Source organism: Lathyrus oleraceus, chromosome 5 (genome assembly GCF_024323335.1).
Source record: "Lathyrus oleraceus cultivar Zhongwan6 chromosome 5, CAAS_Psat_ZW6_1.0, whole genome shotgun sequence".
In the NCBI taxonomy this organism is placed as follows: Eukaryota; Viridiplantae; Streptophyta; class Magnoliopsida; order Fabales; family Fabaceae; genus Lathyrus; species Lathyrus oleraceus.
The window spans coordinates 99,487,812-99,504,834 of NC_066583.1; the positions used below are offsets into that span (position 1 = coordinate 99,487,812).

Sequence of the window (17,023 nt, forward strand, 5' to 3'; positions counted from 1 at the left end):
ATTTTCTTCACAATTTGATTTTTATATTTCTCTCTATTTTCAAGTTTTTTCTCCTTTCTACCATGATAATGGAAAACTTCATGATGATATCAGAGCTCTTAGAGAAAAGAGCTCTGCTACACATCGCTTTGTTCCAAATCATTCTCTCTTTTCATCTTTCATCATGGTTTGAGGTGCAAATATGACTGTTAATGGTGTCGACAATGTTGCAGCTCCGATTGCACCAGTTCAAGATACATCTCAACAACCTGGAAATGTTACGTTCATCCTTCTGATGGTTCTTCTTCAGTTTCTGTTACACCAGTTTTGACTCACTCTAACTACCATGCATGGGCGAGATCGATGCGATATGCGCTTGGCGTAAAGAACAAATTCAATTTTGTTGATGGTTCCATACCTCTACTAGTCGAGTTTGATCTGAGTTACAAGGCATGGAACCGTTGTAACATGCTTGTTCATTCTTGGATCATGAATTTGGTTGAAGAATCAATTTCACAAAGTATCATTTTTCTTGAGAATGCCATAAATGTATGGAATGAACTCAAGGAACAATTTTCACTAGGAGATTACATTCACATTTCTGAGTTAGAATGCAAATTCTTTGGTTTGAAATAAGAATCACGCTCTATTTCTGAATTCTTTATCTCTTTGAAGGTTCTTTGGGAAGAACTTAAAGCTTAGCTACCTACACCCGTGTGTTCTTGCCCTCGTCATTGTGTTTGCATCACAGGTCTGAGTAATGTTAAACATCAACATGAGATCACACGCTTAATACAATTTCTTATGGGTCTGGATTACTCTTTCGACTTAGTTCGCTCAAATATTTTGTTGATGAATCTGCTACCTTCTATCAACAAGATATTCTCCATGGTAATTCAACATGAATGATAATTTAAAGTGCTAGCCTTTGATGATTCTAAGATTTTAATCAAAGTTGTTGATTACATAAGATCTCAAGGTCATGGGCAAGGTAATGGTTAAGGAGAAGGGCGATCCAAAATGCAGCGGAATTTAAAATTTCTCCTTTAGTGATCCTTACGAATGGGCATGATCAGTGATAGAATCGTTACCTCTTGTGGCGATTGTAACCTTTGATGAAGATCTACAGAGCGATCATGAACGTTGAACGATGACAACTCCTCTACTCAGTCCACACGAACGGATTCCTTCAATCTCAATGCTAGCTGCTACGAATGAAGGCTGAGAGAGAGAGAGAGAGAGAGAGAGAGAGAGAAACGAAATTGCAATTGCACAAATGCTTCTACACAAGGGTTCTATTTATAGAACCACTTGCGTGAGCTGCAAGCTAAAAAGCCCACTCAAGTGTATGTGGCCCATATCTTATAATATGCCAAAATCACTTAAGCGCGTGGTACCTTACCATATTTCGTATTCTACTTAAGTACACCGTACCTTACGATGTTCTACAATTCACTTAAGGGCACAGTACATTACGGTATTCCTTAGTTACTTTATCTCTCATCAATCCTTCCTTTTGTGTGTGACCCTGTAGGTTTTCGCGGCATTGGCAATTATATTAAATCACGTATTTAACATAATAAACAGTAAGCAGTATCTAGCAACACATCACTGCTACCCAAGATACGAAAATGTCATGTGATCTGACAAATCCTTTTGTGATAATACTTATATGTACAATCACCTTTTTTCCCTTATGTGTATATTGAACACAAGGCATAGATCGTGCCATCCTTGTCCAGTTCAATATTGGGCCCATAGACATTTATCCTGTTACGCAGGATGGGCAAATTCCATCTAGGTCACTCATGTCCCTTAGCATGCTTCGTGGAGTACCCATCAATTGTCTTTATGGTCATCCAGTTACGGACAACGTTTGATTAGCAATAAGGCACTCAACTCTACATCTAGGGTCCATAGTGGTTTCAGGTCGAAGGGTGGTATACACCATTATCACCATGAGAATAACTTATGACACTTTGCATAACATTCTATATAGTATTCTCATAGCGGGCCAATCCAGTATAAATATTACTCTTAATATTCATACTTATGTTTAAGACTTGGTAACTCCTTATCCATGATCCATGAGATGTGATCATCAGTCTATATACATAATAGTCTTAATGCTTTAATGTTATCCCACTTCACAATAAAGCTCGACTATGGATACTTTAAGAATAGTGTCCTCATGTTTAATGTGATCTCATGATTAAGTCACACTTGATACATTAAACGGACTATCTATTCTAGGGACTTTATTAGACAAACATAATAAAGAAAAAGCCTTTTATTATTAATAAATAATTCGATACAAGTACCAAAAGTATTGGCCTCTAGGGCTTACACCAACAAATGGATCTTCATACATTCCTGGTAACAAGAAATTACGCATTCACTGTGGCAGAAATGGACATATCATTGATACATTCTATAGAAATCATGAATTTCCTCCTAACTTTGGTAAGAGCACTGCAATGGCCAATTTTTCCTCACTTGAATTGAATGAAGCAATGAAAGGTGTTGATGATGACTCTAAGAGCTACAAAGGAAATGATGCATACACTTTCACTAAGGATCAATACGAAAAGTTGGTGAATTTTCTACATTCATCAAGTTCGACTGGTAATCTTGATGCTTCATCCAGAAAAATCAATATGGCATCACATACGTCAGGTTTATCTAGAATATCTCGTTCTCTGAATCATTTGAATATGGGATCATGGATCGTGGAGTCGAGGGCAAGTCATCACATATGCTCCTTGATTAAAATTATTGATTCATACAATAAAATAATTCCAGTCAACATTAGATTACCTAATGGATATATGGTTATGGCAAGATATTCAGAAACTATGACATTTTCACCAGGTTTCATTGCACAAGATGCACCTTTTGTGCCCGAATTTCATATGAACTTGATATTAGTTCCAAAATTGTGCTTTGATCTTGATAGTGTTTGATCTTTAATAATGCTAAATGTTTAATTTCGGAAAAGAAGAGCCTAAAGATGATTGATTCTATTGATTTAGTGGAAGGACAATATTACCTTGGAAACACACAAACACCACACTAAGCAAACACAAATTCATCTAAAGCTTAACTTCAATCAATTTTCGTTCCCCAAGAAGCCATATGGCATTTCAGATCAGGTCATTTGTCAAACAGGAGATTACTTAGTTTATGCAATCACTTTCCTTTTGTAAATGTAGATAAACATGTTGTTTATGACATACATCATTATGATAAGCATAAAAATATTCCATTCCAGCTCAGTAGTAATAAAGTTAGTTGTTGTTATTGTTAGCTGGAAAATTTCGACCCAAGAGGTAAAAAACCAGGTCGACCAAAGGATAGTCAGAAGCTGGATCAACGAGGGAGAAAGCCAAGGGCGCTGGGTCGATGAAAGAGGAAGCATGTCGAAGTCGAGGGTCAGTTTACCATGGTAGAGATTAATCGTGGGGAGCTGAACATGGAAAGTTGCCAGCAAACGTGGGAGATATGTTGCGACACGTGTCATCTCATAAATGGGTGGTAACCCCCCAGTAGTTATTTTTTACTAGTATTTAAGCAGATGTAATTTTCATTTCAAAGGGTGGCAACTTTAGCATTGTAGTAGGAATACACTTGAAGTATTAAGCGTTTGAGAGAAAAAAATCATCTTCCTACAAAATGTACCTTTGCTTCTACATTTATCTTCAACTCATTTAACTTATTAACATTACTTTTATTTTGATCCATTCATTTACATCAATACCTTGTCTTTTTATCTTTACTTTTATTGCATTTCTAGTTTACAAAGAATCTCACTTGCTGCTCATAGAGTCACAAACACTTTATCAACAAAACAGTCATATACTTAATACATATCAGTGTAGGACTTCGTAGCCGGTCTTGCAAGTAAACCTCTATAGGAAGGCTAGAGATTGTAGCGAGAAACAAATTGGCACACCTGGTGGGATTCGTTGTGTTCAGTATATGCAACTACGTAGTGGCAAGATGGTGTCACCACGACCACACGAAGAAACGTCTTCGGTGGGAGACATAGTTGCGTCACAAACAACCGATGTTATTTCCAGCGCTATACATGCGATTTCGACTGGATAGAGTGGGCCAATTCTAACACCATGTCAGCCTCAAACGCCGACGCTGACGATGATGGGAACTTCTGAGCAATATATGCCCATTTTTACAGTTCCCATGCATAGAACGTTGGGAATGCCAAATGAGTTTATGGCAAGTATGCATAATCTCGGTTCAATCTTTGGAGAAACGTCATCGTCATTCCCACGCTACCAGGAGTTAGGACCTTAGGCAAGCCAATTTGGTCGATCCTCGGGTTTTGGATTGTCAACCCAGTCAGTCTCGACTTTCACGTCAAGTTCTGTCGCACTCATGAGACATCAGATGGACGAAAGTAATCATGAAATGGTCCACATGCTAACTCAGCAAATGGGAACCATACTGAGACCTCTAATTCACGATTCGACCCAGAGTTACCAACAACTGACAACTCAAATGACCCGAATAGGGGATTTCCTGGGGGCTCCTAGAGCGCAAGTTCGACATAATACCCCACCTCCTCCTCGACCAGAAACCCAGGTCCGACAAGAGGAGATGGCAGATGAAATAGTTGAACAAGAGTATCAGGAAGTCTAATAGATCCCTAGGGTGGCTCGAAGGCCTCCTTTGGTTCTAGTCAATAGAAATAAGGATCCCGACCAAGTGGTAACGCAGATTCGACAAGAGGCAGCAACTAGGGAGCAAAACTTAGAGGCTATTGTCTAACGGATCATAGTGAGAAAAGGAATAAGCCCATGCCTACAAAGGTCGACGTATTCTTCGCCTTTACCAGATTTTATTTTACAAACTGAATTGCCTAGGGGTGGAAAGTTCCGAAATTCACCAAGTTCGTCGGAGATAGTGAAGAATCTACCGTAGAACATATTTCTAGGTATCAAGCTGAGGCTGGCGACATAGCGAATAATGAGGATTTGAAGTTGAAATACTTACCAAGTTCTCTTACAAAAAATGCATTCACATGGTTTACGACACTACCACCGTAATTCGTCCAAACGTGGATGCAATTAGAGAAATTGTTCCATGAATAGTTTTACATGGGGCAGTCTAAAATCAGTCTGAAAGAACTAGCTAGTGTCAAACAAAAGACCGTTGAGTCAGTCGATCAGTACCTAAATAGGTTCAGACTTTTGAAAGGTAGATGCTTTACTCAAGTTCCTGAGCATGAGTTAGTCGAGATAGCCACAGGTGAGTTGGATTATTCCATAAGAAATAAATTAGATACTCAATATTTGAGGGATATGGTGCAATTGGCTGACAGAGTTCGACACATAGAACGCCTGAAAGCTGAAAAGACCAAAACTAGTTGATACCAAAAAAAAGGAAAAGGTGTCATATATCGCAATCCAGGGATGCTCTTATGACGATGAAGAGTTTATCAACGAAAGTGAGGTTAACGTGGCGAAACTAAAGCTTTGACCTCCCTACGCGTGTAAAGCTTTAAAACTACCGAATGGGAGAAATCCCACCGAAGCTGAAAAAAAAGATAAATATGTTGCAAAGACTTACACGTTTGATGTATCTAAGTGCGACAAAATCTTTGATCTACTGGTTAAAGATGGTCAAATCATTGTCCCTCAGGGTTTAAAGGATCCCCCTCTAGAACAGAAAAAGAAAAAGGGATTCTGTAAGTTTCATAATTTTCTTGGTCATAAAAATTATCAGTGTATTCTTTTTAGGGATTTGGTGCAAAAGACATTGAAAGAATGGAGGCTTCAATTTGGCGAAAGGCCAAAGATGCAAGTGGACTCTGTTCCTCTGAAGGTTGAAGAAGCTTTGTATGTTGAACCTCTTGAATCCATGATAGTGAGGTTACTGATGGTCTCGTCGAGTCGTCAGAGGTGGTGCCTCTAACTGAGTCTTTCGAGGTACTAAAATAACACTTAAAACATGTTTTAAAATTAAAGTAATTCTTATACAATTTTTAGAGAAAAGTGATTATGAGTTGATTTTAAAATATGATAGAGTATCTATTATCTACTATAATATGTTAAATCAGAAGTACACATTCTTATCCTAACAATTCTATTTCATGTGTGACTCATCATCACATAGTCCTATGTGGCACATTCCAAAACTTATTTTCACTATTCAAAAAGCCAAATACAATATTTCTACTTTATTTGAGGTCATAAGTTCGAATCCTCCCGAACACGAAAAAGTAATCTAATTTTAAACAAAATGATCTAACAAACCAACTATTATTCTAACTTTAGTTCCTTTAACTAAGAAAATTATTTTAAATTTCAAAAACAAAAGAGATGTGACAATCAAAACACAATAAAATATTTTATTTTCATGAAAATAATAGCATTAAAAATAACACTTAAAACATGTTTTTAAAATTAAAGTAATTCTTACACATTTTTTTAGAGAAAAGACACTATGAGTTGATCTTAAAATATGATAGAGTATGCAATAATCTTTTTATATAAGTTACTACTATATTTTTCATATAATACCAAATAATAAACTAAATATAAACAACAAGATTCTTGATTTCTCGCCAATGTGAATATAGAGTTTTTCCAAAAGTGAATTATAATTAACTATTTTTTTCTTTTACAATAGTTGTTATATAGAGTATAATAAAAACAACTATAATAATGTTTTAAAAAAACTCATATTTTAACGGATATCAACGAAAAAATCAAATAAATTTTTACATTTCAATTAATAAAAATTAAAATAATTAATTAATAAAGTCATTAAGCTAATATAACATCCAGCATTTTCAACCCTTATTCATCAGATAACTAAAGTTCGATAAAATAGAAATAAAATATATAAAACTATTCAATATTAATTACAAATAAATTTTTAATTTTATTTAACACTAACAAATTAATACATATCTTTAACGACTTAACATTGAATATCTAAATAAAAGATAAGTACCAAATAAATATGAGAATGAATATAAAACAATGTCAATCTTAATTTACAAGAATATATTTTTCTTTTGTAATAAAATATATCTTTTTAGACGTGATTAATTTATATCATTGTCTCAATTATAATTCACAATATAAATTACTGTAATATAATTTTATTAATCATATTTTGTCAAAACAAATTCTTAACATATTTAAAATTTAATAAAAAAAGAATGAATTAATTTACAACCGCGCATTGCGCGGGGTCTTCATCTAGTTCATAATAAATACCATAATATCAGTCAATATACTATCTTTTAAATCATCATCAATGTCGTACCAATTATCTATCAAAATACTTACTTTGCTTATACATTGTAATTTCATGTAACCCATAAAATCATCAGCATGTTCACATAAGCCTTATCGGTTCTTACATCAAAATTAATCAGGAAGCGAACATCACTTTCATGGGATTTTTCCACCTTGGTCAACATCGTGGCATCTCTAGTTTTTCTTTTACTTTTTGTATTAACAAAGGTTTTAGCAAAGGTGAGGGGTTCTTGTCAAATCGCTCATGTCTTTGTAAATTAAGAAAAATAACAACATGTAACAGAGAAACCAACATGAACTTCAAAGCCACATCACACAACATTCATTCAAAATGATTCAGACCATAGAAACATACTAATTAGAAATACAATTCTTAATTAGAAAAATAACAAGTTATGGTGAATCATTTCAAGAAAACAACATTTCAAGAAAAACAACATTATTTCTAGTTAATACGTAATACCATTTCTATGAGCAATTATAAAACTAACACCATTTTTATAAACACTTCTAAAACTAACATCATTTCTATGAACATTTCTAAGACTAACATCATTTCAACAATAAACAATAATTTAGTGGTGAGTTACGTACCTCAAACGTGATGGCGAAGATTGGAAGAGTTGATGTTTAAAAGAAATGATAGAATCTGAGTTTCAATGAATATCGTCTAGGATTTTTGTTAAGAGAATGACGATGAAACGAGGAGTGTTCATAGGTAAATGAAAACTTAGAGTCTAGTTCTGTGAAGTATTCATGCAAAAGAACATACACGTCGGTTTTAGGCAAAACCTAGGAAGTATATATATATATATATATCACGTTGATTTTTAGACAAAATTGAAGGAGTAGATAATTTAATAATTAAAAATAATATAAATAAAAAATAAAAAAGGAATTTGATAATATTAATTTTAATATATTGATGAAAAAGATATTATCTCTCGATTGGACCATGTTACGGAGGGATAATACAAATTATAAAAAATTAATAAAAAAAACATTTGAAAATATTAACATCATAATTCAAAATAATTAAATAAAAAGAAAAGGGGAAATAATAACCTTAAAACAATTGAAAAGTTATAAAAAAAAACATAAATTACAACATTCAAAGCGAGGTTCCTTGAAATTATATCCCGTCCGGTTTTGCCCAAAACCAAGAGTATAGAGTGTCTACTTGTTAAATAAAAAATTAAACATAGTGCAAATTTTTTCTTCTTCTAGATCTTTCCCTCTTTTGATTTCCTGTCTGAGTTTCAGAGATGAATTCCAATTATAGAAAATAAAGTCCTCAAAAATCATCTTTTGCTTCTCTCGACATATTCAATTTCAGGGTTTTCTGGGTCAAAATTTTGACTTAAGCTATATCGCTTTTCCAATTCTCAATCTTTGCAGTTTAATCCCCTTCTCTGCACTGCTCTAAATCAATCACCATCACTCTCTTGTTGGAATAACAGGGCTTTGAAACGAGAATAAGGCTTGAATCAAGATACACAACATAGTTGGAGGATTGATTAGATTGCTGCCATGGACAATCGAATGTATGTTATGTCAAGTGTCATTGCGACTTCGATGGTTGCTTTTGAAGTGTCGGTAATGGAGGGGCATTCCGGGAAATTGTAGAATTTTTTGGAGCTTCTTTGAATTAATGGGTTATGATATAAGAGAGTGATAACTGTAATTCGGAATTTATCATCTCTTAACTTGCCATGATTTCTGAGTTTTCTCTACATTTTATTTGGAACTTATCATCTTGTAAACTTTAATAATTGTCTCCGGTGTAAGTTTATAGAGGAGTGTAAATGTCCAGCATTAGATTTTCATCCACCTTTTATTTCTTTATTTTTTAATATTTTAATTTTTTATCTTTTTTCAATCAATGGTTCACATTTTACTAAACCAAATGCTCGCTCCACGTCTTTTCTAGCCGATTCTTGATGTTGAGCAAATAATTTTTTCTTTTCTCCCTGTGGCATTGAAATAGTCTTGACAAATGTAGCCCATTCGGGATATATACCATCTGCTAAATAATACCCCATATTATATGGTGTCCCATTGATTGTATATTGCACATTGGGAGTACGTCCTTCCAAAATATCATTAAACACGTTGGATTGGTTTAGCACATTAATGTCATTGTTTGAACCTGCAATACCAAAAAAAGCATGCCAAATCCATAAGTCGTGTGATGCCACTGCTTCAAGCATGATTGTGGGCTTACCATGATCACCTCGACAAAATTGTCCTTTCCATGCAACAGGACAATTTTCCCATACCCAATGCATACAATCGATGGAACCCAACATACCTGGAAAGCCACGTGACTCCCCCATTTGTAAAAGATGTTCAACATCAGTGTTGTTAGGCTTTCTCAAATACTCAGCGCCAAATACAACATTGACACCCTTAACAAATCTTTCTAAGCACTCAATTGAAGTGCTTTCACCGATTCGAACATATTCGTCTACAAGGTCAGCAGGAGACCCATACGCCAGCATACGAATAGCAGATGTACATTTCTGCAATGGTGAAAGACCCATTTTACCAGTTGCATCGATCCTCATTTGGAAATATTCATCATGATTTCCAAGGGCATCTACAATCCGAAGAAATACATGCCTATGCATTCTGAACCTTCTTCGGAATTGAACATCTGTGTATACTGGGTTTTCCGAGAAGTAGTCATTGAATAATCGATTGTGCCCATCTTCACGACCTCGATCTACCGTTGTTCTTCTCTTTGGCCTAGAGGAACTTCCAGATCGACGTTCATTCTGAAGTTGTTGTTCTTCATCACTGTCGTCCATAAATTCTTCTTCAACCAACTCCCAAAATTCTTGATCGTAATTATCTGAATTGTCTGAATCCATTTAGTGAGTAAAGAATGAGAGAAAAATGAGAAGAATAAGATGAGAATGAGAGAACAATGACATAAGTGGTAGTCTATATAATGGTTTGAATAACGACTAGTTTAAATTAAAGTGGTAGTTTGAATAACGGCTAGTTTAAATTAAAGTGGTACTAATGACCATTTTACATAGGTGTTGATAAATTAAAGTGGTACTAATGACCATTTTACATAGGTGTTGATAAATTAAAGTGGTACTAATGACCATTTTACATAAGTGATACTAACTACATTCCATATTTTTTTTCATCTTATAACAATATTTTTCATGAATATCTCGTTGACTATCGTTCATAGTAGAAGTGTCTTTCATCATCATTTGCACTACCCTTAATTCTAGCTCGTCCTCCTTAGCTTGCGTAAGTCTGTCCATTGTTATTGCTCTTTTATTCTTTGCATCTTGTGTTGCATTTGGAATTTTTGATGCCTTACCCTTCCTTTTTGCTGCTTTTTGTCCCATTGGACGCTCCATTGGTGATGATGAGTTAAACTCATAACTTGAAGTTGTATCTGGGTTCTCCGATGATGCCCCACTAGCATAAGTCTTTGTTATTTTTGCAGAACTTCCAATCGATTCTTCGACGATGCGCCATTTAGCTTCATCTTTTAACAATCTCCATGCATACTCAAGATTGAATGTTGTACCTTGATCCTGAGCAAAAATAGCATGTGCATCTGCCATGACATCGGTCTCGGATGTTCCACTTTTCTTTCCTTTAAGAGCAATTTTGTAACACCCAACAAATTTTTGAACCATGCCATTTATTCTATGTCATCGACATTTTAACTGTCCCCCTAACTTTTCCCGCAATTGCCCACGATATTGGTTATAACTAGCAGCAATTCTTAACAAAAAACTCTCAGCCTTTTGATCAACTTCCACAATTAGATCCTTTGAAACATTGAGCCATGATTGGATAAGTAGTATATTCTCTTCCCTTGTAAATTGCTCTCGAGATCTTTTCTTAACGACAACCCTTTCTTCTTTTTCAGTACCAACATGAGTAGAAAATGGTGGGACTTGAGTAGAAAATGGTGGAACTTGAGTAGAGAATTCCATACTATTAGAATTCATTTGAGATATAGGATACATATTTGGATTGTTTGGTGATGGAAGAAATATGGCGGGGTTTGTTGGCACCGGTGGAATTTAAGAATTTTGAGGATTAGGATTTTGATAATTTTGCATGTAATTGAAAAAAGCTTGTTGATAATGAAAATGATTAGGATCCATTTGGCCTAAACAATTGTAATTTAAAGTAAAAGGATGAAATTGTAAGACAAAATTTTACAAATGAAGAGTAAAATGATAAAATTGTGAGAGAAAATAGAAGTGTGAGAAAAAAATTGTATGTACAATTTTTCATATTGGTTTATTTATAATTAACTAAAATATATATATATAAAAAAAAAGTAGCCGTTGGGAGCAACAGCTGCAAAAAAGAGTCGTTGCAGGAATTTAACATTTAATTTTCATTAGCATTTATTTTGAATTTTATTATTATTTTATTTAATTAACTTTTCATTATATTATTATTTTAATCAACCAACGGTTGCTTGCCTTTAAAACGTTTGACATGCTGTCAAACTTCATCCAGCATAAAATTGAAAAATGCTGCCTTTTCATTGCCAAGGCTGAAGTTCCAAGGTGAAGAACCAACCGTTGGAGTTGGTCTAAGTCATGTGACTTCCCACATCAACGTCACATGGTTTTATAGATTGATTTTGAAAAATACAATTGACGGAAAGGATTAACGTGATATAATTTATAGAATCAAATGATATTTTTAAGAATTAAAGAATGAAATTGAATCTCACTCAAAAATAATGGATGAAAATGATATTTAATTTAAATATAACTTTTATTAATATTAATATATAAAAATACTATTAAATAATAAATTTAAAGTAATATATAACATATAATATACAAAAAAAAAATTACAAACTAATAAAAATAAATTGCTATGTTTGAAACAAATAAAATATTAAAATTAATAAATAAAATTAAAACAAATTAAATATTAATAAATAATAAATAAAATTAAAACAAATTAAATATTAATAAATAATAAATTGAAATAATACATTATATTAATAAAAAATAAATAATTATTATAATTATGCCTGCGGCTTTGATTTACTTAAATTTTGAAAAAACAAATATTCTTTAAAAGGGTATCCATATATATATATATATATATATATATATATATATATATATATATATATATATATATATATATATATATATATATATATATATATATATATATATATATATATATATATATATATATATATTTAATTGAAATACACTGACAGTGTAAAGAGATTTTACACTGTCAGTTAATCCTAGACGTTGAATATTAAAATAAGTTTGACTTTTATTTTAAAAACTTATAAAGTAATGCAAACGGATGATGGTGATGAATCGACTGTGTAAATTTTTTTACACTGACAGTGCATAGTACTCTCTCTCTCTCTCTCTCTCTCTCTCTCTCTCTCTCTCTCTCTCTCTCTCTCTCTCTCTCTCTCTCTCTCTCTCTCTCTCTCTCTCTCTCTCTCTCTCTCTCTCTCTCTCTCTCTCTCTCTCTCTCTCTCTCTCTCTCTCTCTCTCTCTCTCTCTCTCTCTCTCTCTCTCTCTCTCTCTCTATCTATATATATATATATATATATATATATATATATATATATATATATATATATAGTTTAGATCAATTTAGATATTTTTTGTTTACATTGGATTGAATTTGAAACACTTAATTTATATTTCTAGAGAATTCCATCACTTTGATCAAAGTTGTGGCTCAAGTGATTCCCACACGCCATATCAGTTGTTTCTTAATTTCAAAAAGCAAGTGAGAACAATTTGAGAACATAATTTGTAACTATAATGGAGTGATAATCCCTTTGGCACAGCAATAAATCAATTTTTTTACCCAAATTATCTAAATAATCTAAATTTTTAAATTTGTTCTCAAAATAATCTAGATTTTAAAAATATTTCTAATTTATTCCATTTTCAAATAAAAAATTTAAATAAAATGGTAGCGCCTGATGAATTGGCGACTTCACTTACTTTTACAATGGTGGCGATAATTAAATTGACAATTGCATATGATGTTGTCAACCCAATTGGCGTCAATGTATACCTTTTCAAAGGTGGCGCAGATTCATCTGACACCAATGTGTATTGTATTTTTTTAATATAAATAAAGGTGACTCCTACCACTTACTCCACTTCACACCTCATTTCAAATTCTTCTTTTATTTTCTTTACTAGCTCTATCATGGTTGACAAAAGATATGAACATGTATGTTATTCGGCAACGAAACCTCCTATGAAAATGTTTTTTTTGGAACATCCAAAGTTCCGAGCATCTTGAAAGGAGTTTGAAAAGTTGGTTAGACAAAGAGATTTATGATGTGGAAAGAATTAGAAGTATCGAGAGTCTTGTTTCGTATATCTCAATTGCAGATGACAATAAGGTTATCCAGCGTATGTGGGTGCGAGTTAAATATGACAATGATGTTAGGGATATGATATCTGTCGTAGATGATATTGTTTTGATTGTTGTAATCTTTTAGACATGTTGTGGTGTTAAGCCTTTTTTATCTATTGTTTGTGTTGTTGTTTTATGCGTATTTATATTGGTATAATATATCGTGTGTTGTTCGTGCGCGGGCTGACGACATATTTATGTTATCTATTTATTTAAAGAAAAAATAAATGATCATGTAGAACTTGCTCCAATATTGTGATAACTTGTCTGATTGTGTCTGGGCCGACGACATATACCACATAATCTTACCATTTCATCAGTCGTATTCATTTATGTTCTAATACGCGTGTTGTTGGGACGACCCTTTTTGTTCTGTCGCATATTTTCGTTGTGCCAAATCATGTCCCCTTGATATGTATGTCAATAGTCTTCCATTGCTATCACCGAGAAGTTACTATTATGCCCATTTAATACATTTATGACTTTGTAAACATCGGATAGATGCTTGGAAACGTCCTGGCGAGCATATGAGTATTCTGCAATGACATGGGAGCAAGGCATATGGAAGGCTTGAAACTTGCCATAGTCGCATCAACCTTTATTTAATTAGACATGATAGTCTCCATTTGGCCTCCCCTGATTGTGGTTCATTGTTTACTTTACACTGAAAGTGTGTCTATGATGTCAAAGATTGTAACATCATGTGTGCTAGCTTTTAGAGTTTCCTCCTTCATCACTTTAAAGCAACTTTCACTGAATTATTGCCTCGACTGTAATACTGAAACGCACTCTCAATAGATGCATGACTGTCAAAAATCAAACTGAGGTTGGATTGTGGAGCAATATGTGCTCTGAGTCTCACCTTCAACAAGAGCGAAGGCAACCGAAAAGATGTTATTGTTGTTATCTTGTGCCACTGCCATAATTAATATGCCCTTGTATTTCTCATAAAGCGATGTTCCATCAATTTGAAGAATATGTTTGAATAACGCAAAACCTTTGATGCATGGTTGAAACGCCCTAAAGAATCAATGGAATATTTTATTTCCACTTACACAAGTTCTGTCTGACGTATATGCCGACAGTGTATCCAAAATTGTAACAAATTTCTGGATCATATGTCTTAAGTGCCACCAAAATCACTGACATAAGAAGCTTCAAAATCTAACCCCCCATAAAATTACCAGCCTAGTTACTTACTACCCTCTATCCAACAAAATTACTGACTCATAAACACACAAACTCACAACCAAAACTTGTCAGACAGATAACCACAATACAAAGAGTGTCCCTCATACCATCATCAATAATATGACTATTATCAAGATACCCAAAATACATATGCCTCCAACATATTATCCTACCATAGCCAAAACATCCAAGGAACATATAACACTATCCCTTCCTCCTGCCATAGAAAAAACGCCCAAACATCACAACAATCATATGCCTATCAACACCATAACAACCATTTCAACTTTTCTCCAACGAATCGTTCACACCAACGTCTCCCTTCAATCGTCCAGACCGCACACCGATAACCCCATCAACACATCCCAACTACTCTGGCACGGGTCGCGAACTAAGTTACGGAAGCGTGTCACTTCATACACAAGACTTCTTAGAAATGAAAGAACTTCTTAGGACTTTGGTGATGTTCCTGAGACCTCAAATCCTTAAACACCAGGAGTGAATCAACAACGAGTTCGAAGAGTTAGAGTAGCTATGGGGTATGGAACTGGTGGTCGGTATGACCAACTTGATCATCATCATTAGTGTTTTTATAAATATTTTAAATTAAATATTAATGTTTATTATTTATGTTAAAAACATAATACACTGGTATTCAATTGGTGTCACCATTAAAAAATTAGGTGGAATCGTCAATTTACCATCACCATATTACAAATTGTTTTATTTGAAAATAGGGTAGATCGGGATTTTTTTATTTTTAAAAATACGTTATGTTAGAAATAAATTAGAAAATGGGTAAAAGAGTTCCAACAAAACTATAGGTTAAAACCTTTTCTTTAAAAGAGAACAACATATGTTGAAATTTCCTATTTCAAATCTTAAAAATGGACCATGTAAAAAGTTTTTTGACGTTTTCTATTACAACACGGATCAGAATCCTTTGTCTAAGTCAAAAGCAAAATCCACAATAATTTTCTTTTTCTTTGACACAAGAATTTCAAAAGCGTAAACCTTACACAATTTACATGATTCCCCACTAAACACGCCATCTAAAAAGACAACAAATAATACATCAAATTTCTCCATATAAAACACTAACACTGCCCATTATTTAATATACCACAAAATATCTAAATTAAATTTCAAACTAAAACTAGCCACCATAGACCAAAAACCTCTTAAAGTCTTTATTAGCCCCACATAATAATCTTTTTATCACAAGAAAAAAAGTTGAAGCCATCAAATTATACAAACAAAAATACCTTTCAAGTTTCAATCTCATCCTATCTAGTTCTATGGAAGATTTTCAGAGATCAAAATCTATTGCAAATGGCCCTCAAATGATGCAGCTAGAAAACTACTATGGACCACCAAAACCTTATGATCTAAGAAGCTATAGTTCTTCCTATGTACAAACCTCTAAGGATTTGAAGTTGAAGAAAGGTAAAAGCTTTTCATCTGGTTCATCTTTTTCTAAGTCTTTGAGTTTTGTAAATGATCCTGAAATTCAGAGAAAGAAGAGAGTTGCTAGCTATAAAATGTATTCTGTTGAAGGTAAAGTCAAAGGCTCTTTTAGAAAGAGTTTTAGATGGCTTAAGAATAAGTACTCAGAAGTTGTCTATGGTTGGTAGAGATTTAATTGTTTTGAAAATTTTATTTGAAGTTTTTATTAAGAAATATGAGTTGTGATTTGTTTAGAAGAATTGTAGATGAATTATATATGGGTTATAATCGGTTTCTTGATTTTGGCAAGGTTTATGTTTATACATGTCATAGAGTTACTTAATTATTGGGAATTTTTTAGTTTTTTTTTGGATTTCAATTGTGTATTCTCATGTGTAATCATTTCATTTGTTTGTAATATGTATAATCCTAATAACCTCTTTAATAACATAACTATGATATGTTCATGATCATTATTTTGTTACAAATCAATATTATTTTGGATCATTTGGTCTGATTTTTGTTACTTATCTTTTACTTTAAAGAAGCAGAGTTAAATAATATTTAGCAAAAACTTCTAATGAAAAAAAAAGTGACTTTTCTATTAAGAATAAAACACAACTTAAGGATCCAGAAACTTCTTACAAATGAATTTTTTGGAACATTTATCTATACATAATTTCGTATATTTTTGAATATTC

At 33.2% G+C, this 17,023-nt stretch overlaps 3 protein-coding genes across 3 annotated transcripts; 1 reads left to right on the forward strand and 2 right to left on the reverse strand.

The window, feature by feature from the left end:
* Nucleotides 1-9,133: 9,133 nt before the first annotated feature.
* On the reverse strand, nt 9,134-10,141 carry LOC127078990 (uncharacterized). The gene is made up of 2 exons (XM_051019408.1): nt 9,580-10,141; nt 9,134-9,417 (listed from the first exon to the last, which is right to left on the reverse strand). The coding sequence occupies exons 1-2, from the start codon at nt 10,139-10,141 to the stop codon at nt 9,134-9,136; spliced, it is 846 nt and encodes a 281-aa protein (XP_050875365.1).
* A 261-nt stretch (nt 10,142-10,402) lies between these two features.
* LOC127078991 (glutathione S-transferase T2) lies at nt 10,403-10,936 on the reverse strand. The gene has a single exon (XM_051019409.1). It carries the CDS (start codon nt 10,934-10,936, stop codon nt 10,403-10,405), a length of 534 nt encoding a protein of 177 aa, XP_050875366.1.
* Nucleotides 10,937-15,993: 5,057 nt separating this feature from the next.
* On the forward strand, nt 15,994-16,795 carry LOC127087916 (uncharacterized). Its single transcript, XM_051028833.1, has one exon. The coding sequence runs from the start codon at nt 16,175-16,177 to the stop codon at nt 16,508-16,510; it is 336 nt and encodes a 111-aa protein (XP_050884790.1). The 5' UTR covers nt 15,994-16,174; the 3' UTR covers nt 16,511-16,795.
* The last annotated feature ends 228 nt before the right edge of the window (nt 16,796-17,023 follow it).